Genomic DNA, 23,044 nt, shown 5'->3' with positions numbered 1-23,044 from the left:
TGTCACCCCAATAGATGCCATCTAAGCCAGGCTCTCTCCACTGATAAGTGGTGCCGAGGCTGCACCAGCACTGGTGGCAGAGGGAGCTGTGCTGGGCTGCCCAGTACAGGAGCTGAGTTACTCTCCTGTCAAGTCAGATTCTCAGTGAAGTTGATGGTCACACTCCCCACATGTTGTAGCTGGATTTGTGATCAGGATTGGGAAGGAAGCGTCCACTGAATCATCCTCCACACCTGGGCAGCCTCTCACCCTTGTGTGTCCCTTTGTACCCTTCTGCCTTCCTGTCCTCCTGTCCCTGTGACCTCCCATTTCCAGGTACGAGCCATGAGGGTTCCAGCTTGCAGAGCTGGCGTTGGTTTTCATACTTGTTAAGCGCTGGTTTTACCTGGAAGTCCCTTTGTCTCTGCTGGCAGGTTACACCATCCACAGAGGTGGCTGCATAGTATGCTGGGTGTGAGGTGTCAGTCGTCTTAATGCAAGCCTGTGTGGCTGCTTCAGCAGCTGTAGGCAGGCCTTACAAGCTGGGGCTCATGGTGCCTGTTTACGTTGTACTTTCAGCCACCACTTCCTCTAACTGCAGCTTACCGCAGCCACCAGCTGGGCTGCTGCACCACTGGAATAACAGCGGTCCTTCCTCTCTGCCCCAGCCAAGCTGCTGAGCCTGCTGCACTCTGCTCTTGGCACGTTTGTGCTTTGCCGAACCAGATTCCTGACCTCCAGCTTTTCCCATTCTTGTTGAGAGCAAGCTTCCTGCCAGCGGAATGAATGCCTCATACAGCTGTGCGAGTAGAGGCAGAGAAATAATCTGAGCCTAATTCACTGAGTGCCCATCCTGGCAAACCTCAAACTGGGCTTGGTAGCAGAGCCTTTCTCGATACACATCTCCCTCCAGAATCTTGATAGAGCTGCTGTGCGTGCAGAAGCACTGCATTAGCCAAAGCACATAAAATGCCTTTTTACTCCTCTATGATCCTTGTAGTACAAGAGCTCCACGTAAGAGAAGGTTGAGCCAATTTTCTGCTTGATTAATAAGGCACAAGCTCTTTAAACATCACCCACTGTCAGCTCTTGCAAGGACAGCTGCCATGAACACCAAGCTGGAACCACATTCTGAACTCATTGTCCGGTGCTTCTCTGCTGCCAGTGTCCCAGAGGATAAACACACCTCGTTCCAGCGTGGTCATGGTGACAGGAGGAGACTTTAAACTGCTTTTCCTGTAGTGTTCCCTGTCTGCTCCAGGCCCACCTGAGCTGTAGGTTCACCCTCCTGATGAAGCTGTGTGCGGTGACTGGTCCCATTTTGGGCCCTGCTGTGCACGCAGGACAAAGCATCCCCAGATTAACTCCGTGGGTGACAATAGAATTGTTCACAGGTCTGCCTTGCTGCCTTTTTCACTCTAAATCATGAAACTAAAGCATCTTATCCTTGTCCTTTGCCTTTTTCCAACCCTCCACCTCCTTCATTGTATTCATTTGTGCCATTTGATCTTGGCTGTTTCCAGTTCCTAAAGAGCTCCCTGCCAAAACCCAGTGAGCTGTGTAAGAGTTTTGCCTTGCCTCAGTGCAATGTTTGTTTGGTGTCCACTCCCTTTCACTTGAGTATGGAGAGTCACCTGCTTAGTGTGCTGTTCTGATTCAATTGCTTCAGTTCTGGCCAGGAGCTCTTTGGAAATAGGTGAGAGTCTGTGCTTTCTAGACTAAAATGAAGCTGGGATACACAAAATGGGAGGAATGTTTAAAAAAAAACAGATATGAAGTCTATAACCTTTTCTAAATGATTAAAATAAACTGCAAAACTTACTGTATTGTTTCCTGTGTTGTTCCTGTTTCCAAAAAGCTGATAAAGAAAGCAAAGGCTGGAGAAACAACCTTTGTGATGATGGAACCAGGTGAAAATAGAGGGCTAGAAGCACTAGCCTAGAGCCAGGAATAATGCAGTCAAATGCTGTGTAACGTGACCAGATGAAAACACCTCTTTGGTTGTGTGGGCTCTGCAGTGCAGCCAGCAACCTGGAGGAAAACCTGAGGAAGGAACATTTCCAAGAGGGACATGAGGAGATCTTTAAGTGCAGACAGGACTGGTGGATCAACTGACCCACAAATACAGCAGCAAAGCGAACCCACAGCTGCCAATCTTGCTATCACCTGCGCTCACCAAACTCTTCCCAGTGATGAATAGGGACTCGTGGCCATTCTGAAGCACAGAGGCTTCTCAGGCTGTTACGTGTGCAGAGCCACATTCCCGCTCCTTTTCTCCATTCCCTTATCATCTGAGATCTCTTTGCACTGAAGGAGCACATGCCACAGTGCAAACCTTCACCTCCAGTGTGCTGGTCCTTGTGTGGGAGCTCTAGAGCGTGAACCGCAGAGGGAACTGAGGGGTCCACAGCCCCGCTCATGTTGTGGCCGAGGAACTCTTATCACACAGTTCTGAATCTGAGCAGTGACCCTGAAAACGGGTGTGTGGTGCAGGGGGTCCAACGCTCCGTGTCGAGACACAGCTTGTTCACCAGGCTCTGGCTGACTGAACACTAACACAGTAATCCCCATTCCTGAGGAGATCTCAGAGCTGCAGTCTTGGCCAAGTGGCATAAAAGGAAGCACCTGGAAGTGTTTGTACTGTATCAGTCACAAGCTCGGGGCTCAGTATCAAGCCTTTTCACCACCCCTCCTAATGATCCTCTAAAAGAGCCCCTGATCCCCCAGTTCCCTCTCCCGGAGGTTCCTGGGGCTCTTTCCAAGGCTTTGTGCCCGCCGCAGCAGCTCTCAGGCACAGCGCTGATAACGAGGTGTCAGCTGAGCCGAGGCGGGTTTGGCTGGGGGTGACTTTGCTCTGAGTGGTTCAGCTGCGCTATCTTCAGAGCCCCTGATGTCCCTGTGCTCAACCACTGTCACCTTCCGCACGTCACCCAGCTCTGAAGCGCCGTGGGCTCTGTGGAGGGGGTTGAATTCAGGCTGCGCTGCTTTAGTTCTCACCCGTTTGTGTGGAGATCTGAAACGGTAAATACCTGGCAGAGAGGAAAGTCACCTCACTGCCAGTGCGCAGGGTGATGCCCACAGGCGTCCTTCAGGCGTCACTCTGCAGCACTGGGCAGAGACTACGTGACCAAGGAATTATCTTCTGGGCTGAAAACCATGTTGAGATCTAGGGAGCGAGATGAATGCTGGCTTAGAGGGTGTTGCGCAAGGGCCCTGTTTGCAGTGTGACACATCCCCGCAGGACCGCGTTAGAAAACAAGCATTTACCCTGCGAGAGCCGTGGTGGGATGCTGTGGGTGAGAACGGGCTCCTGACCCCTGTGGCATCAGCTAAGGCTGGGGCGGGGAAGGACAGCCCCTCTCCCTCAGTGCTTAGCACCAGCCTCTCCTTTGAGGCTGCTAACCTACCACCACTTGTAAGTTTCCATTACTCCTGTTACCTTCTGAAGCTCACAGCCAAGCCCTAGGGTGGCCAGGGCTGCCCAATGCTGCGGCACAGGGAGCCCTGTGTGTGTCCCCCGCTCCTGCCGTGCCTCGCTGATGCTGCCCGAGCCGGGAGCGCTCTCCTGGGCTCCTCCAGCCTCGCACCCGCGGCCCCCCGGGCGCAGCCCCCGAGGGCGCCTCCCCCCGCCTGCCCATGCGGGGCGGCCCCGGGCGGCGGTGACAGAGCCGCTGCCGCCTCCCCGCGGGCCGGGCAGGGCCGGGCGGCAGGATGGGGCTGGAGCTGTACCTGGACCTGCTCTCGCAGCCCTGCCGCTCCATCTACATCTTCGCCCGCAGCAACAACATCCCCTTCGAGTTCAAGCAGGTGGAGCTCTTCAAAGGTGGGCCGCGCACGGGGCCGGGGCGGGCTGCAGCGCGCCGGGGGCCGCAGCTCAGGGCCCCTCTCTTGGCTCTTGGCAGACTCGGTGCTGGGGAAGAAGCCGGCGGCGGGGAGCGGCGCGGAGCAGCCCCATGCAGGTGAGCGGAGGGGGGTGGAGGGAGGGAAGAATCGGGCTCCCCCTGGGTGTCCGTCCTGTTCCCGGCCTGCGGGGACAGCCGGTACCCGCCGCCGTACCGCGATGGCCGGGCACGGTCTGGGTGAGCCCCGGGGCTCTGGGCTCCCGACCCCTTGCTCAGAAGCGCCCATCGCTGCGGTCCCGGACCGCGAAGACCGCCGGGAGGGGGGGGCTCTGTTTTGCTCCCACGGCCCCGTCACCCCTCCGGGTGAGGAGCAGAAGCTCCCGAAAAGCATCTCGGCCCCTGCTGCGGCTCCTCAGGGAGCTCAGGAGCTGTCGAGCCTGGGACCGCTCCATGGGGAAGCTCGGTTCGGTCCGGTCCCCATAAGCAGCGATGCGGGGGCCCTGTCCCTGCTGAGGAGATGTCAGCCTTGTTTGGGAGGCTCGGTCTGAGCCGAAGGAGGGAGCGCTGGAGCCCTGGGAGGCAGCAAAATGCTGGAGCTCGTGGAAGCCGGAGAACAGCCACGAGCGAGAGGGATGCAGATGTGCAGAGCGCAGGGGATAAGCTCAGATAACGTGCGGTATCAGCCTGGTGGCCTCTCAAGACAGGGACCCATCTTGCCTGGGCAGGGTGAAACAGGCCAAGCCTGCCCAGACTCAGTCAGAGCTGGGAGCTCTGCTAGGCCGGCTGGGAGGGAGGCACGGTCCGGCTCCTCAGGTTAGTTTGAATTGAAGGGTCTGAGCACGCAGCTCATTCCCAGAGCAGCCTCACGGCTGTGCTGCATCTATTTTTGTGGATCCCCAAGGAATGTTCCTCCAGCCATTTCTAGCAAATTAGTCACAGTGGCAGCCAAGGAGGAGCGCTCTGGGAATGGTGTCCTCGAGAGGAACACTCAGCTGTTCGGACTTGTCCAACTGTGTGACTATTGCACACTTACCCAATGCACTTTCCTTGTCAATCCCTACTCTTTTGCCCAAGGCAAAGCATAGTACTTGGGAAACCTTGGCTGAGGAGATGATTAGCCAAGGACATGACTGGCACATAGTTTGGTTTGGTTGTTCCTTTTTTCCCTTTCTACTTCTTGTAAAACCTTGTCCACTGCTCTTTTCGCCCGTCTCCTTCCCTGCACTATGACTTACACTTAAGAATTCCTCTTGTGTGCAGCCTGCCCTGCTTTCTGACAGTGTATGCTTATTAAAGTTGCTCCTCAAAGCCCAGCAATACACACAGTGTATATATATATATATATATATATATACATATATATATATGTATCTCCCTGGGGGACATCAGGAAATTACACCAGATCCAAGTGATGTTAAAGAGCATCCTAAGTGCGGTCAACATCACAGGAATGACAAACAAAGGTCAGTCATTTCATACAACTAAACAAAAGGGCTGGCTCTGGATGCTGGAAGAGAGGTAAAAGCTTAAACTCTGCTAAATAGCAAATAAAAATTGGTCCCAGTCGGTCAAATGAAGCAACCTGGAGTTATTGTTCAAACCAAGGCTTTTATCAGTTTGCAGCTCAGTCACGCACAGGTCTTTTATGTCTCTACACAAAGACCCTGTATGAGACAAAGCAAACAAGGTGCCATTGCTGGGCTGCAGTGCAGTCTAACAGACACTGACCTACTGCCCAACCCGCTGTAGCGACATGAGGCCCATCAGGGGACTGATATGTTCAGTATTCCTGCTAGGACTGCACGACAAAACCAGGCTGAAATCTGACTCAGGCTGCCTTCACCCACTGCTTACATCTCATCCTTGTCTCTTGGCTACCTTGGGTAATAAACACAGAACAACCAGCCAGCAGGGTCTGAGAGCTCATTAGCTGTGGGCATCGGTGACCTGCCATGTTCTGCTGTGGGTTTCCAAGGACCACTTGAACTTGCAGACCTCAGCAGAGCTGGGTGTGTGATGACCGCTGGCTTGCTAAAAGCAGAGGACCGAGCACAGGGCCAAGCAGCCTCCCAGAGCAGCTCCTTGCCTGATAGTAGAATTACATGAACCTGCCTCACTGTTTTTATCATATAAACCATGGGTGCAAGGCACCTTGTCCTTCTTTGCCTACTGGCTTGATTCGGGGGGGTTGTTTTATTTATCTATTTTTAGTATTTGAGTTTCTCAATTATTAGACTTAACTTGAACTTTCTGTCTGGCTCCTATTCTAAAGAAACCATTTCTTCCCACCTCTCCTGTCAGCTCTGCTTGTTCCGCTGTGCACATGGAACCTCCTACCCAGCTAAGCTGGATAGAGGCCACCATCAGCACAGCTAGCCAGAGACATTTCCCAGTGAGATGGAGGACACGGGTTTGAATCCCTTCAGGCAGCAGAGGGATGTGAACCTGGGTCTCCAATGAAGCTGCTTACACTGGAATTACAAAAAGCATTTCTCAAAGAAGAAACAAGTAGAGGGTAGTCAGCTAGAAAGGAGAACAGGGTGGAAATGTTGTCTGGGCTTGAGTTGTCTCATTAGGTGAAATCAATGCTGGGAAAGTAGTCTGTAATCTGTAATGCAGCAACCTTCCTTTCTCCCACCCCTTCCCAAAGATGGCTGCAAATAAACTTGATAGTCCAAAGGCTGGTTTTGTTTTACGGAGACTGTTCCCTGCTGCATGTTTGTCCAGTAAAGCAGATGCTGATGCTGCCTCCTGAATGGGGGCAGAGAGTTCTTGGGGCTGCAGATCACTGCTGTCAGTTGATGGCCCTCAGTTTCATTTTGAACAGAGAGATTTTTGTAGAAGCCATCCTGCTGCCCAGGTTGATTCCATCAGGATTTGCACTGTAGCTGTCATGTCTCCTTCTAGGGAGCACTTCAAACAAGCAAAACAACCAAACTCCTCACACCTTTTCTTAGGTGTTCCCTGGCATTTAACAGCTGACTGCCAAGTCCAGTGTCTGCAGCAGGAAACAAAACCTGATGAGGCAGTCAGCTGTTAATGCCTCCAAGGGACTGGATAGTGTCTTCCTCCTGTGTTTTCCTGATGGAGGCAGGTTGACCTGCAGAGTGAGGAGTAACACAGAGCCAGGAATAATGCAGGGCAGAGGTGTCTGAGCTTCCCTGCCCCTAGCCGGTGTCCACTGTGGCAGTGAGTCATTTCACGAGTTGTATTCATGGTTTTCCCCATCCCAGCAAAAAACTCTGGGAATATCCTCAACTGTGTCTGCTGAGGGATCAGCTCTGCTGACAGCATTTACCTTCTTTGCTGATGATCAATTCCCTCTGCTCTTTAGAGGCAAACAAACAGGAAGATTTTGCTCGTGTGCTGAGCTGTCTGATTAATGAGCCACTGCAGTGATCTCTGGGCACAAGGGCTTTTCAGTCACTCTCCATCCCAACTCCATCCCAGCTGGAGTCAATCACAAACTACAGGAAAATTACTTTGTTTTGGTGGTGCCTGTGGGAACAGGAGCAGGAGCAGCAACCGTCTGCCCTTGTTAGGATGCTCTGCATGCAAACCCAGCTTTTCCAGACCCGGCTTCCTTGGCAAAAACTACGTGTTTTGTAGGTGCTCAGTGGTCTTCATCCTAACTTCTGTCTTTCTCCTCCCTGTCTCTAAAGCTGTAGGGTACTGCTCAAGTCAGCTGTTCCCAGTTATCTGCAATAGTGTTTTCCACATCAGTACCTTCATTCTGGTATCTTAATGCTTCTCGGGGAGTGATATTTTTCAGGAAGCTTTGTAAGTATGACTGAGTCAAGCAACAGAATTCCTGTATGGGAATGTGAACTACTCCATGCCATGTACCTGGCCTGAGCCAACCGCCCTCTGCAGATAGCTTTTACACTGACTGCCCAATTGCATTACCTTCTAATTGTGAAATTTGACCATATCAGAAAACTTAAGTTTTTCATATTGGGAAACTTAACACAGTTCACTGGCTGAGAGTGGGCTACAGGCATTTCCTTTATCATTTACTAGCAGACGCACTTCTAACCTCTGACTTTGTGCTTGTAGGGCCATCAAATAGTGAAGGAGCTGGCAAAGTCAGCCTCTTGAAGAAGGTACCAGCACTAAAGGATGGAGACTTTACCCTAGCAGAATGGTAAGAACTCAGTCCTTAGACCTCTTTGGTTACCAGTAACCTGTGCAGCATTTAGGAGACATCATTCCTGCTGAATGATTAAGGATCACAGAACTGATGAACATGTTGGTTCTTTTCAATAGGATAACCTCATTTGCTCTGTTTCCTTTTTCCATTTGAGTTACGTTTCAGAATGCAAACAAACCAGCTGCAAACAAATCACTTCTTGGTCTTACCCTGAATGCACTTCCCTCAAAATGGGATTACAAACATTCCTGGGAAATGTTTACAGTTTATAAAAATGCCTTTTACCCTGGGAAAAAATATCTGAATTAGTCACAATGGCCAAGTAAACACCTACAGAGACAAAAACTAGGCTTTACATTGTAAGGTTCATATGGAGGCTGCCTAATGGTATCATAATACTGGAATAATGGAACTGCAGCGGTATCAGCATAGCAGCAGGATCTGCATCTCCTTCCATTTTGTCAGCACAAGATTTTCTGTGGCATCTCTCTTGTAGTAACAGCCTACAGGTTGCTGCAGGCGACGAGAGTGTTTTTCCATGTGATTTCTCCTGCCAGTTAAGGGAAGTACAAACATCTGGATACACAAGCAAAGGTTCTGTAGGCTTTCCTTGCTGGGACTTCCATTGATTTCACTGGAAGCTGCAGGCTAGAGACAGATCTGATGAAAAGGCATCATAACCCATTAGAGAGTTTCATTTCATACACAGGCATATAAACATGCACAGGTCTCAGAGAGATGGGTCAGAACAGTCAGGGGGAACAAGTGGGATCAGCAGTGGGGATGGATGATTATCGAGGTTTATTGTTTGCTCACCCCAGTACTATCTGGCAGTACTCTGCACCATGGAACAGGGCTGTGATTTTCCAGCAAGTTAAAGTTTTCATGGGAACTAAGGTGATGAGTTAAGGTGATTGAGGGCATTCATGGGAACTAAGTGCTGCCTGGTGACCATGTGGATTAGATGCTTACCTGCGGTGCCTAGACCCCATCAGAAATCCTGATCTGAATGCTTTTTAGTGGAAGAAGCAAGTTCAGAAGGGGCAGGAGAGAGAGCTTACGTGACAGCATTCTGAACTGTAACTCCCTGCCCCTTTCTTGTCTCTTGTTACTGTCTGAGCAGCACCGCCATTCTGTTGTATCTGAGTCGGAAGTACAACACACCTGACCACTGGTACCCATCAGACATACAGAAACGGGCCCAGGTAGATGAATACCTCTCGTGGCATCACGCTAACATCCGGGCTAACGCTCCTAAGACCATGTGGATCAAGGTAAAGAGACGGGATGTTAAAATGTGAGTAAAGCCATGCTTTCCTGGCAGAATACTGAGCATTAGGACAGTCCCAATTGGGAGAGAGTTCATCATGCTGAAATAGCAAACCTAGGCCATTCCTAGCTGAGAGGGGCTGTCAGACAGGGAGCCCTGCCCAATTGCTCAACATCAGGATCTGGCAAAAGCAGCTTCAGCCATTCTGTGACAGGTCTGGTACAGAAGGTCTCAAAGCCCAACAGACTTCCATTGCCTGGATTTGAGAACAAATATGTAACAGATTGGATATTGCCTCCAAGGGCCTCCCCTCCCTGCACAGCTGTGCAGAGCGTGCACATAGGCAGAAGTTTTGCTTCTTTGGTGAGCATGTGCTCAGCTGCTGGAAGCAGCCAGGGTTGCGTTCTTCATACAAGTCCCTGCAGCCCCATCTGGGTGGAAATCCAGAAGGAGCCTTCTTCTTCTTGCTCTGAGATAGAAAGAGAACAGAGACACAGAGAGCACGGCAACACCTCTTTATTCAGTGTGGCCAGATGATTCTACACTTAGGCAAAGTCAGAAGAATCAGCCTGAGGCAGAAAACCACTCAGTGTCAGATGATGTTGCTGGGCATTTATTTCCAGCCACCTCACCAGACAGTTAATGCAAATATCCTTGGAGAGACCCGGGTGCAAATATAGCCCTTCCAGTGCAGCCGTGGTATGGAATTTCAGGTGAAACCAGGGTTGGCAATAAACAGGTAAGAACTTCACTCTTCCTGTGTAAAGTTTGCCCTTGTTTGTGCCTAACAAAGCGTAGCAGGGCTAGCCTCTTCATTTATTGACACTTGAATTTTTGGCTAGAGAGCACAGAGAAGCAATTCAAATATGAGTCAGATTCATACAAGAAGCAGTTTCTTCCAGTCTTTGCAGGCTGTTATTGGGAAACAGAAGGAAATCCAACGAGTTGCTGTTGCTGATTAGATAACCCAGATACAGCAAAGATCCTCAGAATGATGAAACATATAAGGCCACCATGTAACAGAAGGCATATTAGGTAGACATGGGAGAAGATGCACTGCTCTGAGATACAGAAAAGGAAGAAGATGCTGTTTCAATCTGGAGATCCCATCACGCCTAATTGGAATCACTCAGGAAGAGAGCTGGCCATGAATTTTCTGGTGAAATAGATTCCACATGTATTTGGCCAAAATCCTGGCTTGGATTAAGCAATCCCAACTTGAATTGTTGAACATACCAGCAGTAAGTAGAAATAGAGTCCACTCCCACCGGTGGAAATCTGTACTCATTCTTCTTCTCTAAATAAGCTGTTTCTTTAGATGTGGTAGGTGGAGGCACACTGCTGTTAAACACTGCAGGCTCCAACGGTGTGTGCACATCTGCGAAGGGTGGAAAATCTCAGTGTTAGCAAGCCTGTGGAGACAATGACCACCCTTTCCATAACTGCTCTGGAAAAGCTTGGAATAGTTTAAAGAATGATGCCTGGGAGGCCACAGAAGGGCTGGTGTAAAAATGGTGCTCACCCATTCCCAGCCTTGCTGGCTGCTGTCATGTAGGGGAAGCTATTTCCTGCATCGCCGGCCAGTGCTGATGCACTCCAGTGCCTCCTACACTCCCCACCACAGCCACCACTGTGCCCTCCTTCCCATCACCCTGCCTCCAGCACCCGGCCACACAACAGGGTGGATACAGGGTGGGCTGGGGTGCAGGCAGCCTGCTGAATCACAGGACACAGCAGAGCTGGCTATGGCAGAGATGTGTCTTCCCTGGAGCTGTTGCTCTTCTGTCACCCATCCGGATGGGTGGGAGGGCACAACTGCCAGGAACAAAACTGGTTTTGTTCTGCATATTGCTGCCTGTTAGCTGAAGTTACTGTCACAGCAGATCAGCTGCTCAGGACTGCTTGTGTGCTTTCTGTCCATGAGCTACTCACACGTGCAGCAGTCCATGAAGCTCTAGCATCATCCCATCCTGCAGATCACTGACCATGGTGAGTTCATGGGATGTAACTTAAGTGACCACCACCAGATCCATCAGAAAATGGCTGGCTGTACTCTTCAATCCCTTTCCTCCTCAGGTGCTGATTCCCCTCTTCACAGGGCAGCCACTGCCCTCTGAGAAACTCCAGGAGGTTATGGAGGGGCTTTCAGCTTCCCTGAAGCAATTTGAGGAGAGGTTTCTGCAGGACAAGGCATTTATCATTGGGAGTGAGATCTCTCTGGCTGATCTTGTGGCCGTGGTGGAGCTGATGCAGGTGAGTGCTGGAGTGTGGTAAGGAAGGCCCAGTGCAACAGGAAAACAGATGCTGCCAGGCAGGGAGGGATGCAGCATGTGGAGAGAGGAGTGATGGCATATCTCAACACAGTTAAGACAATGAGGAGAATATGGGAGTGGGTTCGGAAAATTAGTTTAAAATAAGAGAGAGCGAGAAAAAAAAGCTGGTTGCAACAGATCCCTTCTGTTTCTCTCCCCTAACAATACTTCTTCATCCTTTATCCTCATGTTCTTTTCACCCTCCAGAGAAGGAGGTGAGAAACAAGAGCAAACAGGTCTGATGAAATAAGAAAATGATACAGCCATATTCTACTTCAGCTGGTACTTGCCCATGTGAAGTTTGGAAGATGCAAAACTGATTCTCAGACACAGGCAACCAAATCTGTTATAAACTGGCTGTTCTCTTCCAGAGCAGCAGGATCTGATTCCTTCTCTGTTCCAAAGACTGAACAAAGTCCCAAAGACAGTTCTGCTTCTCTGCAGCTTTGTGTTTCAGAGGGTGGCACAGGCAGAAAGTACAAGTGAGGTTGATGATGTCAGCTAAGACATAAGTTCAGTTAAACACTTAGTGTTTTGTGCTGGGGTCTTGCTCTATAACACAGCACTCCCTAAGGCGAACTGTGCAGCTGGCCCTGGGACTGTCAGCCCACCACTGCTGTAGGTAAAAATCACTCACAAGTGGTAGGCATCTCTGCTGCTCGTAATAGCTGTTCTGGGACTCAGGAGTTTACATGTAAATGCCCTTTAAAACAGAGGCTAGCTCCTCTGTCCTCCACATAGATACACCCAACCAAAGAATTCCCCCTTTCCTAGTGCTCTGCTACAGGCTCCTCTGGATTTTTTTCTCCTATCTGTACCTGCAGGCACACTTTTGATGCCTGTGGTCTCGGTGAAGTGACAGCCCAGCACTTCACTGCTGCTCTCTCCCCATTTCTGCAGCCTGTGGGAGCTGGTTGTGATGTCTTTGAAGACAGACCTCGGCTGATGGAGTGGCGCAGGCGGGTGGAGGATGCTGTGGGGAAAGAGCTTTTCCTTCAAGCCCATGAGATGATCTTCAGTATCCAAGAACTGAGCAGCATTCAAATTCATCCGCAGCTGAAGGAGCATCTGGCACCTGTGTTGATGAAGATACTGAAATGAATTAACCTATCTTACCATTTTTCATGCGCCTTTTGTTTTAACCTCTTCTCTGACCCCCAGTTCTACATGTAACTAGAAAGAGCATTGTAATTCTAACACAGAAACTGCAGAGTGTTTCTCCCCCTACCAGACCTTTCTTGTATCTTTGTGTATGGAAGCTGGGGAAGGCTTAAGACCTGAAACATGAATTCATCCAGAAGGCTGAGGCCCTACGGGTCACTTAATGCGTGCATCTGGGTTTTATTTCAGTGTCACTCTTTTCAGAGATGGTAGTGACACAAATGGTATTTCCTGACAAAAACTGAGCCAGCCTACAAACGGGAACATTGGGGAACTGCATAGGATGGGGATCATTGTTTTCATGTGATTCCAACAGCTCCTTCTCAAGTGGCAAACACTGCAGGCGTGTTTGGTCCTCACCTTCCTCCCCAGCACAGACAGCACAAAACTACAGGAGGTCACAAAGTGAAAAAATACATCAAATACATTTTATTTATTTTATTTTATTTCATTTCATTTCATTTTAAGTTTCTCACTGTTGAGGCCTCTTGCTTGCCTCTCCATGCACACCCCACCCTTCTGTTTGCCTTTAGGTTCCTGTAAGAAGTTTCCTCATCTACAACTGTGAATCTTCCCAAAGCTTTGGTTATGCCACTGCTCCCCACTTCTGGAAGCCCGTGTCTCTTTGCTGCTTGGTCTGCCCGTACGCATGATAGGGGCTGTTCTTGGAGATCCAGGCAGTAAAGACCAAGCCACTTGAAAAACCTGATGGTGACCACAGCCTTTGTTTAGTTGCCTAACTAAAATACTCTTGCTATTGTATAGGGAATACAATGAGAGAATGAATTCACAGTGATTGCCTGGAAGATAATATAACAGCAAGCAGATTGGTTTTGTCTGTGGTAATGCTGCAATAGCAATCCACATCTCTGCCAGAAAATGCACAGGGGGACTAAATCTAGACATGGTCTTCTGAGGCTGTTTTGGATGGAAGTTTACCAAGTAAGTAAGTCACCCAGCGCAGCTGAGGGAATAAGAGGCTTCGTGGCATTGTGCAACAGACACCTCGCAATAAAAGGACAGAGAGTTGTCTTGGAGCTTTGGGGCTCTTTTTCTTGGCAAATACAGAACCCTTTTGTGCTGCAGTACAATTTATGAGGCAAAACTGAGAGGATCCAGCCATTTCTAGGGTTTTTTTCAGTTGAAAATAGCAAATCATAAAGGATGCAGGAACTGGTGGAAAAGGTATCTCTGCGTATTTCCATTCATAAGTAGTTGCTGCCCTTGAACCTTACCCTGAAACCCTTGCCTAAGAACGCTTCCTGTAGAGAACAGGACAAAATGAGTAAATAAGCCAGGAATTGCTTCTCTCACTAATCAAATAACTCGTTTTCTCTCCAGTACCCCCATGTCTTGGCTAGTGACGTTTCTGCTGGTAAGCTCTGTAAAACCTGATGTGTTCTGATGCTGTTTTTCCCTAATGTTTCAGTTCTAGGTACTGCCAATTTAGTCCAGAGCCTAGGGAAATCTTTAAGTTCCCTGTCTGAAAAGAGAATTCCATGACATACTGCAGCTTCCATGAGCAGGAAATTTTGTCTTGTGATTGTGTTCTCTATAAAGACAAGAGACCTGGCTAAACACCCTCTCTTTCCATGCTCCAAAATATTAGAAACAGGCATGTGATTATTCCCACCCTTTCCTTTCTTCCCAAGCTGAATTGTATGTTTTTATGGATGTTTTATTCGCAAAATATTGTCTACAGCTGAGTTAAATTTTAAATGGGAAATGGTTGGGGGGGGGGGTTTATATGTATATAATTTTGACAGTGGAATTCCTAAGTGGATGATGGCACAGGCAAATGTCTGCAGAAGGGAAAAACTGCCATGATTTTCCAAAGCCTGAGCAGGTTTGAGACTACTTGCTGCTGTGCTGTCCTGTCTTGGTCATACGTTCATAGAATGATAGAATGGTTAGGGTTGGAAAGGACCTTAAGATCATCCAGTTCCAACCCACTGCCATGGGCAGGGACACCTCCCACTAAACCATGCCACCCAAGGCATCCCCCTGCAAGCATTTTAATTGCCAGCTCCAAGATAGAAACAATAACCCAAATGTCTTTTGTCTAGTAAGACCTCTGGGAGGCTGTGAACAATCTGCCATTCACATGGAGTGAAGGAAAACATGTATCAATAAAGATGTTTGTGACAGTCCCATGTTCTGTTCTAACTGCTGACAGCTGATGACTTGAATCTTTTATTTTCCCTTTGGAGGCTTTCCGATACGGCTGATTTCCTGCCACCTGGGGTGGGTTTTTTTGCCTTGGAATTGGAAGAGACTTTTTAGTGTTTAAGGGAATGAAAAACAGAGAATGGATGCTAAACAGCATCTTACTTGGAAGCCTGGACTCCCAGGGATCAGGCAGTGGTGGGCTTGCACCTGGGGTTTGCAGGGTGAGTGAATACCCCCACTGCTTTCGTTTCAGTTGCAAACTGGGGATCATCTCTTCTATTTACAAGATTATATCTTTCTGTAGATTTACCCTGGAATCTCATGGTTTTCCCGAGTTATTTTTTCTGCTGCTCTCCTGGATTTGAAGGCAGTGTCTGTGTTACCACTTACCAGCACAGGCAGCCACCCCTTGCCTGCCTGCCGTGCCCCGTCCCTTCTCTCTGCACAATCTCTGTCCTAGAAATCTTTTTCCAGCCTTAGTGCTGGCTGGTTTACCCACAGAGCTCCTCATGCCAGTATTGTCTGCATTAGCAGCAGTAAAGGCCAAGAAATTTCTCCAGGAAAAAACAAATGGTCAGTTCCATCAGTTTTCATTACAATTGCCTAGAACTGGAGAAAACCCAACAGTCACATCATAAAAGGCTGATTTCCACGATGGGGCACAGCCCCTTTAGTCTAGCTAGTTCATAACCTTTTGCTGTAAATGAGCATGTGTAATGCCCACTGGGCAGTAGCTGAGCTCCTGAGGAGGCTCTGAAGTCTAGTTTAGACACCTCTGATCTGTAGATGACACTGTCCCTATGAGGCAGCCTGCAGGGTCTTTTATCAACTTGGGAGCTCGAAGTCCTGATTGCTGGTTTGGTTAACCAACCAAACTCCTGGTTGGTTACTGCGCAACCTTCTGTGGTAACTAACCCACTGGATAAAGCAAGAAACCTCTCTGCTTGCCTTTTACTTTCTTGCAGTGCAGCTTGTTCTGAGACATCACTGCTCTGCCATTCTTAACCCTCCCCTTGCGGAGGTGTCCATCCCCGGTGACCAGAAATGTCTTCCCACCGGCATTAAGGCCTGTCACAGAACTCGTTCAACCCATCCATCAGTGACACGGGAGTTCCTGCCTCCCCCAGTCTCGAACTCACACCCCAGCAAAGCACGGTGTCCAAAGCGGAAGGCCCCAGACCCAGCTGGGGTAACGCAGGGAACACGCGGAGCCTGTGGCGGTGGAAGCGCAGGGTGCCCCCCCCTTCCTGCAGCAGCCCCGGGACCCGCGAGAGTGCCCGGTTCCGGGGCTCGGGCCGCGCTGGGGGCGGAGCGGGGGCCGGGCCGTGCCGGGCGGTGGCGGTGGCGGTGCGGGCCGGCTGTGCCGTAGCGCGGGGCCATGCCGTTCCTGGAGCTCGACACCAACCTGCCGCCCAGGCGGCTGCCCCCGGCGCTGGCCCAGGACCTGTGCGCGGCCGCCGCTGACATCTTGGGCAAGCCGGCGGAGGTGAGCGAGGGGCCGGGGCAGCGGCGGCGGAGGCGGCGGGGGGGGAAGCCGGGCCCTGACGGTGGCTGTGTCCGCAGCGGGTGAACGTGACGGTGCGGAGCGGGCTGCCCATGGTGGTGGCGGGCTCGGCCGAGCCCTGCGCGCAGCTGTTCGTCTCCTCCATCGGCGTGGTGGGCTCGGCGGAGCAGAACCAGCGGCACAGCGCCCGCTTCTTCGATGTCCTGACGGCGCAGCTGGGCCTCGGCCCCGAGCGGTGAGTGGGGTGCTGCGGGGACGGGGGTTCCGTCGCCCCGGGGTGAGAGGCACCGTGCGTGGCCCCGGGGGCATAGCGAGCGCCTCTGCTCTATCCGTTATGAATGTGTGAAACACAGCAAACCATACGGGAAGGTGCTCAAAGTAATGAGGAGGTAGGTTCCCATGACCTCTGGGAGGTTAAATCATAACACAGAGCCTAGACTAGACTAGCAAACAGAAACTCATGAATGCCAAATCCCAGACATGGTTTGGGTCCAGATAAAATATGGACCGGTTTGCAGTCGTTGCACAGCCTGGGAGTTACTGTTCGCTGAAGATGAGTAGTTCCAGTTGTTGTAACTGGTGCAGAACCCCATGGGAACAGGTCCCCGTGCCAAATGGCTGTCCTGAAGGTAAGCCATGTCCCTCTCTGCCCCTCTTCCCTGTCTCCCCAAGGTGAGCAGTAGCATTTCCCTGCTTCTTGTCAGGGTAAATACCTGACAGAGATTAAGAGCTGCATGGGTCCTTTTGAATTGAACAAGTATCTTGTATAAACAGTGTTGAAATTCAATCTGTTTTTTGGTTTGTGTGGATGAGGTCTGGCATCAATTTGTACCCTGCCTGCACAGGGCTTGTTTTTGCTTCTGTTAAATTAACACCGTGAAGTGTGAGACAGTGAGAACATTGTGCAGATTTCCTACCTTGTTACAAACTGGGCAGGGATAATACCTAACTGTAAAATAATGTTTCTTGTCCACTGCGTTTTTACTTTTGTACCCAAAAAGGATTATCATCCGCTTTTACCCACTGGAGCCCTGGCAGATTGGCAAGAACAGAACAGTCATGACATTCCTGTGATCCCTTGAGCAGCCGATGGAACAAAGCAATGATGAAGATAACCTAGAGATTACCAGCTCCATCTATCTAATTGTTTCCTCTTATGATCAAATCTGTGTAGCTCTGCACTTCACCTGTGTGATTCACTTTTGTCTTTGCATCCTGTGCACACAAAGCTGAAGAGTGGGACGATCAACTTTATTAATGTTACTAAAATAATTCAAGGTCTTTGTCTCAATCCTGTCTCGTATCCCAAAGGCTTTCCTGGTGCGGAGTTTTGGGATGATACAGCATCTCACTGTCTTCCATGGCTGGTGTTTTCAGCTCACTGTCCCTGTGGGGAAGAGTTTCAGGTTTTTAGGACCTGTATACTCCCTCACTTTATGACTGGAATACACGAGGCATTTTAGTAAAACAAAAGCGCAGTATTTTTTATGTATAATGTTATCTCCGTCTTCCACTGATAACAAGAACACTTCTCAGTGTTTTCAGCCCCCTATCAGCCACTTTGTGACTTGGTCAGGTCGCAGATGGGGAGCTCAGAGGAACTGAGAGCACGCCCTTGGAACATGAAAGTGCCCATGGGAACACAAGGCTGGAGGATGCTCCTGTGCTGCTCTGCCATTCTGATTGCGGTTTTATTTGAGACTTGAGGACTTGAGCTAGTTGAAAGTATTCTTTCTAATTACCATTTGCAGTTAGTTGTTCCCTGTGCAGCGTAAACACCTGTGTTTGCAAAAGTGAGGAATATAACACCAAACACCAGTTTGTGTCCCAGGCTGGGGGGTGACATTAAACCTGATCTAGTTAATAAAACATATGAAAGCCTCTTTTGATAAGTGTCAGTTTATTGGCTTCCAGCACCGGATGGGGTCTGCTTATCATCTGGACTTAACATCCCCCAGCTATGGTAGATCTTTTTACTGCTGTACAGATTCTAACTTCCCAGGCTTAACCTCCTAAGGTTAACCAGGATTTCTGCTTCCAGAGATGACCTCTGTTGTTTGAGGACTCTGTGTGGGCATATTTGCAAATTCAAAGGTAAAGAGCTACTTTTGAATGTGGTTTAACCATTTTCTAGCTTCCAACCTTTGAACGGCAGAAGGTCTTTCTATGTATGTACATGAGCACGCTGAAGGGCACCACTGACAGACATATTACAGAATCATGATGGCTTCAGAGGTTATTTATTTCGCGGGTACACCACCACCTGTATTTTGCCACAATGGAAAGATGGGGGCATTGTTTTCACCCACAAACAGACCCTGGAGTTCATCCTTACAGCAGTAAATGCTGGGTCAGTGAAATACTTGAGCACAAGCTGAACTTCATCAGTGTGATGTGACTCATGGTAACGAGGGGCTAAGCTGTGGCTGATACCCCGCAGATGGAGCCAGGCCTGGGTGTGCTGTGTCTGCTCAGGGCTTGCCCTGACATTGCGCCTGCACCAGGGCTCGGATAGGGCTGCGGCTGTCACACCTTGTCCTTCAGGCTCACTGCAATGTCATCACCTCACATTTAAATACAATTATTTGTACAAGGAGCTGTTTTGCAGTTACCGTCTGGCTTGAGTCACGGCTCGCACTGTCCTGCCGCCACCACACAAACACTCCTACACCTCCCTGGGGCAAAAAAGCACTTTTGCATCCCAAGTCACATCAAGCGTTAGGGATAAAACAGTAGTTTTAGGATGTGTTCCAAGCCCATTGCAGACACCATTCCGCCCTTTGCGCCACGCTGCCACAAACAGCGCCCCCAGCCGCTGTCAGCTCCAGCTCCAACCGCGACCCGCCCCTCCCCGCCTTCCTGTTCCCCACGTTCCCATTGGCTGCCAAGGAGCAGCTGCTCTGCCAATGAGCAGCCTTCTTGTTGGCGCGCGGGTCTCCGGGGCTCCGGCGGGGGTTGCCGTGGAGACCGCCGGTGGGGCCGTGTCTCCGGGGAGCCGCCGCTCGCCTGAGGGAACCGCGCCGGGAGTCCCGCGGCGGCCGCTCCCCGCCCTGCGCCGCCATCCCGCGGCGGCCCTGCGAGGTGAGTGTCCCGTCCGCCGCAGCACCGTGGAGGGGCTTCAGGGGCTGCCGGCGCTTTTGGCCCTTCCCCTGCTGCGAGAGCCCGGCGCGGCGGGCTCGGGCCTCGCCTCCACGGAGCCACGGTGAGGGGCGAACGTGGGTTCGCTCCCTCCCTCGCCTCCTCCTGGCCTTTTGTGCCGCCCTCTGGGACGTGGAGCCCGGCAAGCGGAGTGAGAGGCGTCCCCGCTCCTGTTTGCGGAAAATGACCGTATTTCGGTAAAAGCGGCTTTTGCTCAAATGCGGCGGAGGGGATCTTTGCCACGTTAAAAACAAAACCCGAAACAAAAATCGAGTGGTTTTACTTTTAAACAAATGTGTATTTGCAGTGTATGGATCCCAAGTGTGGCAACAACAACAAAAGCTAGGAAAGCCCAAGTCGCTCCCTTTGTTTCATATCTTGAAGTTGGGAATCGCACAAGCTCTGGAAACAAGAGCTGACAGTCGAAATTTTTAATGAGGTTTTAAACTACTGAGGTAAAAGGAGACAAGGTTTTGAATGCAAAAGGCTTTAAAGAGGTCTTGTTGCCTTTTGACGATGTGCCCACCTGTCATAGCCACAGATGGATAAGCTGAGACCCTCCTGTAGCTGAAAAATGTTCAACCCAGTTTATAATACTTCCATATTAAAGACTATTTTTTTTCCTACTTAATTGATGTAGCTGCTTTCCTCTGGAAGTGCTTGTAGGGACATGCTTTATTCCTAGATGTTATGGTACTGTGGTAACTCAGGCCACAGTTATGTTTGCAGCCATGGACAGTGTAAAAAAAGAGATGAAACAACTCCCCACCTGCCTGACACACAGGTACAGCAGCTGTGTGGAGGCAATGTCCTTGCCCTGTTTCTCAAAAGCATGACACTTCTCTTTGGTTATGTGCTCTCAACTTGTGAACTCCAGAGAGGAAAGGTGCTAAATACTTGTTACAAACTCGCTGTAGAAATATAAAGTGGAATTAAAACCGTTTCCCCACCTTTTCTGTAGCTACAGTTGCACTGGCAGTCTAACCACAGAAGCAAACTCTTGACTGTAGTCCCCTGTTGAGTTCCTCTGCTGCCTTGAGCAAGATTATGTGGATTCAGCAAAAGACTTGAGCAATTTCTGAATATAGGTGTATCTATAAGTGAACTTAAACCCACTCAGGTTAAATATGTAGTTGATTTGGGATCATACAGTCTCATTTATTTAGATGCGATAAACATCTGCACTTCCTGTCAACACCTGGGGTGCTCAGTATTTCTGAAAGACATAGCCATTAATCTCTGTACATATATTTTCTCCATAAGCAAAGCAGACCAGGAATCCTTCTCTTGAAAGGGATTTGAGGTTTTATTAATGTTTATTTACTCACTTAAGGAGAAAAATGTTTTATTGCTGTGCAGTTGTTAGTCTATTTAGCTGCAAGTTAGGAAAGTAAGTGGTGCATGGGCAAGCAAAATACCATTGCTGAATGAATGAGACCCTGTCAAAGCATTATTTTCTCTACATGCAGAACTAATCTTGATGATGTATGAGCTAATTCAGCTTACAGTTCAAAACTCCCACTGCTTCCTGCTGTGGTTAATTCTGGACTTACTCTTCTATTAATGCGGCCTCCAATATTAAAGACTGTTTTTAGCCTGTCTCATGCATGTCATATTTTTTGTTTGAGTGATGGGAAAGTTTTATGGTGTAACAGTGAAGCTTTTCTTAAAAAGCAGCACAGAACTCTCATATTTTTTGCCTTTACTGACATAAAGTTTCAGGGAGGTAATAGATCATAAGTTATGGGTTTAGTTATGAGGAAAAATTATAGATTATAAATGTGTAATTTAACCTTTAAACTTTCTGTCAGTGGTAAAAAGCCTGGAAATACTGTCCTTCAGAATGAAGAAATACTAGTTAGTAAAAAGTTCAGTTTCTTTTGGTTGCGTAAATCTAAGAGGTCTAAGAACTTGCCTTTGCCTTAGGTGGTCAACATACTCAGAAGAGACAAGTGTGTTATGAACAGTGGTTCTGTTCTAGCAGGGATAGCAGTGATAGAAACATTTTTATCAGAGGAGTTTCCAGGCACAGGCAGTGTTTTGAGCAGTGGGTTGGCCAGCCACTGTTGCAAAGTCAGTCTGACACAGATAACCTTCTATTTTTTCCCTCCTGTTTTGTAAATATCCATAAATGCTGTGGTTTCCAGGCATGAGAGTGCACTCTGGTTTGTGCTATAGGTAAAAGGTACAGGAAGGATTCTAATTTTATTTTTTAAATCTAACTTAAGATAAACTCATAAGCGATAATGGTTCATGCTCAGAAAATGTCGGAAGCTTTTTTGGTTTTACGTTTGTCATTAAAAGGATTCATGTTGTAATGTTGTTAATATCATGTGTGCTTATTAAGTATTTTACAGTAACTGAATAATCTTATAGGTGTGATTACATTGGAAATACTTCCACTCCCACCTCAGCACCAGGACTAGGGTCTTGAAAATCATCCTGAAGTAATGCATGTGCTTAGATTCGTATTTTACTCTCTGCCTCTATTAAAATTCACTTTAATATTATTGTTCCTACATTATAGGACAATTTATTCCTTGGCATGGGGGGGTGGTGGTGACATAGGGCAGTTAATTGGTTGTTGATTAAAGTATTCCCAGCCTGTCTTTTTTTTCAGAATGCTTCCTTTATGGACAAAATACATATTCTCATCCTGTTTGCTTTCCAGACCTGTTTGTGTTAGGCCTTTTGTCCTAATCCTGGAGAAAAGACAGTGAGAACAGCTGAGAACATGGTAAGGGCTTATTGAGATGGTTTTTGAAATTTTTCTATTTCCCCAGGACTAAGACTAAATTGGTGTATTAAGAACATTGGGTTTGGAGTGATTTTGGTTATTGGTAAATTAAACAATTTGAAAACAGTTTGCTGTAATTGTCTGTTCTGGGGAAACTGTTACTTGAAATTTTGAGGGCTTTTTTCAGCTGATTTAATGGGAGAAATAATTTTGAAGTTTCCATTTCTGCTATTCGTGATGACATTACAGTTCTTGTACCTTTATGTAGAGCTCTCTCAGTATTGTCCATTTACCAAGTAAAGTAAAAATAGAGAAAACTTGACTTTGCAAGGGCACACTTGTAGCTGTAACATTTCTTGTTGCATCTCAACTGTCATTCTAGATCCGAATTGCAGCATTGAATGCGAGCTCCACAATTGAGGATGACTACGAAGGTACCTTTAAGAGTCATAAGACACAGACAAAAGAAGCCCAAGTAAGTAAACTCACAATTTTCTTAATGATATTTAATAAAGTTGCCCTACAAAATAGGTTCTGTTTTTTTAAACCACAGGAAGCAGAAGCTTTTGCTTTGTACCACAAAGCTTTGGACCTTCAGAAACATGACCGATTTGAAGAGTCTGCAAAAGCTTATCATGAGCTGCTTGAGATTCGTCTTCTGCGAGAGGTCAGTGACCTTTAGAGAATGAAACTCTAGAAACTGTCTTTATTTCATACTATTTCATTTCTTTCTGGCTAGTTGAGAGATGTCGGTGTTATCAATTGGCAAATAGTTTGCTGTT

The 23,044-nt window shown here is 48.6% G+C and overlaps 3 protein-coding genes across 7 annotated transcripts in view; all 3 read left to right on the top strand.

Moving 5' to 3' along the window:
- The first annotated feature begins 3,612 nt into the window (after window positions 1-3,612).
- Window positions 3,613-12,873, top strand: LOC133221665 (glutathione S-transferase theta-1). The gene is made up of 6 exons (XM_061370762.1): window positions 3,613-3,802; window positions 3,882-3,938; window positions 7,878-7,965; window positions 9,095-9,245; window positions 11,318-11,494; window positions 12,454-12,873. Exons 1-6 carry the CDS (start codon window positions 3,691-3,693, stop codon window positions 12,652-12,654), a joined length of 786 nt encoding a protein of 261 aa, XP_061226746.1. The 5' UTR covers window positions 3,613-3,690; the 3' UTR covers window positions 12,655-12,873.
- A 3,320-nt stretch (window positions 12,874-16,193) lies between these two features.
- Window positions 16,194-17,868, top strand: LOC133221651 (D-dopachrome decarboxylase-like). The gene is made up of 3 exons (XM_061370725.1): window positions 16,194-16,369; window positions 16,447-16,622; window positions 17,389-17,868. Exons 1-3 carry the CDS (start codon window positions 16,262-16,264, stop codon window positions 17,459-17,461), a joined length of 357 nt encoding a protein of 118 aa, XP_061226709.1. The 5' UTR covers window positions 16,194-16,261; the 3' UTR covers window positions 17,462-17,868.
- A 1,459-nt stretch (window positions 17,869-19,327) lies between these two features.
- CABIN1 (calcineurin binding protein 1) overlaps window positions 19,328-23,044 on the top strand; it is a 107,917-nt gene continuing 104,200 nt past the window's right edge. For all 5 annotated transcript variants that reach the window (XM_061370723.1, XM_061370721.1, XM_061370722.1 and 2 more), the window contains exons 1-4: window positions 19,328-19,468; window positions 22,197-22,262; window positions 22,645-22,737; window positions 22,816-22,929. In XM_061370723.1, the coding sequence (XP_061226707.1) occupies window positions 22,260-22,262; window positions 22,645-22,737; window positions 22,816-22,929 (210 nt within the window). In that variant the 5' untranslated portion in view covers window positions 19,328-19,468; window positions 22,197-22,259. The remainder of the gene's footprint in view (window positions 19,469-22,196; window positions 22,263-22,644; window positions 22,738-22,815; window positions 22,930-23,044) is intronic.

The sequence above is a fragment of the Neopsephotus bourkii genome, unplaced genomic scaffold (assembly GCF_033783945.1).
Source record: "Neopsephotus bourkii isolate Nb327-2 ecotype Australia unplaced genomic scaffold, CSIRO-AGI_Nbou_v1 NB_1542, whole genome shotgun sequence".
In the NCBI taxonomy this organism is placed as follows: Eukaryota; Metazoa; Chordata; class Aves; order Psittaciformes; family Psittacidae; genus Neopsephotus; species Neopsephotus bourkii.
Note: the sequence above shows the minus strand (reverse complement) of the source record. Positions and strands in the feature narration are given on the sequence as shown.

What these genes read in the sequence shown, in the direction of transcription:
- LOC133221665 (XM_061370762.1), top strand. Translation starts at nt 3,691, where the DNA reads ATGGGGCTGGAGCTGTACCTGGACCTGCTCTCGCAGCCCTGCCGCTCC. An exon ending in CGCGGAGCAGCCCCATGCAG is followed by an intron (nt 3,939 to 7,877) that starts GTGAGCGGAGGG and finishes TTGTGCTTGTAG; the next exon opens with GGCCATCAAATAGTGAAGGA. An exon ending in GACTTTACCCTAGCAGAATG is followed by an intron (nt 7,966 to 9,094) that starts GTAAGAACTCAG and finishes CTGTCTGAGCAG; the next exon opens with CACCGCCATTCTGTTGTATC.
- LOC133221651 (XM_061370725.1), top strand. Translation starts at nt 16,262, where the DNA reads ATGCCGTTCCTGGAGCTCGACACCAACCTGCCGCCCAGGCGGCTGCCC. An exon ending in TCTTGGGCAAGCCGGCGGAG is followed by an intron (nt 16,370 to 16,446) that starts GTGAGCGAGGGG and finishes CTGTGTCCGCAG; the next exon opens with CGGGTGAACGTGACGGTGCG. An exon ending in CTGGGCCTCGGCCCCGAGCG is followed by an intron (nt 16,623 to 17,388) that starts GTGAGTGGGGTG and finishes GTACCCAAAAAG; the next exon opens with GATTATCATCCGCTTTTACC.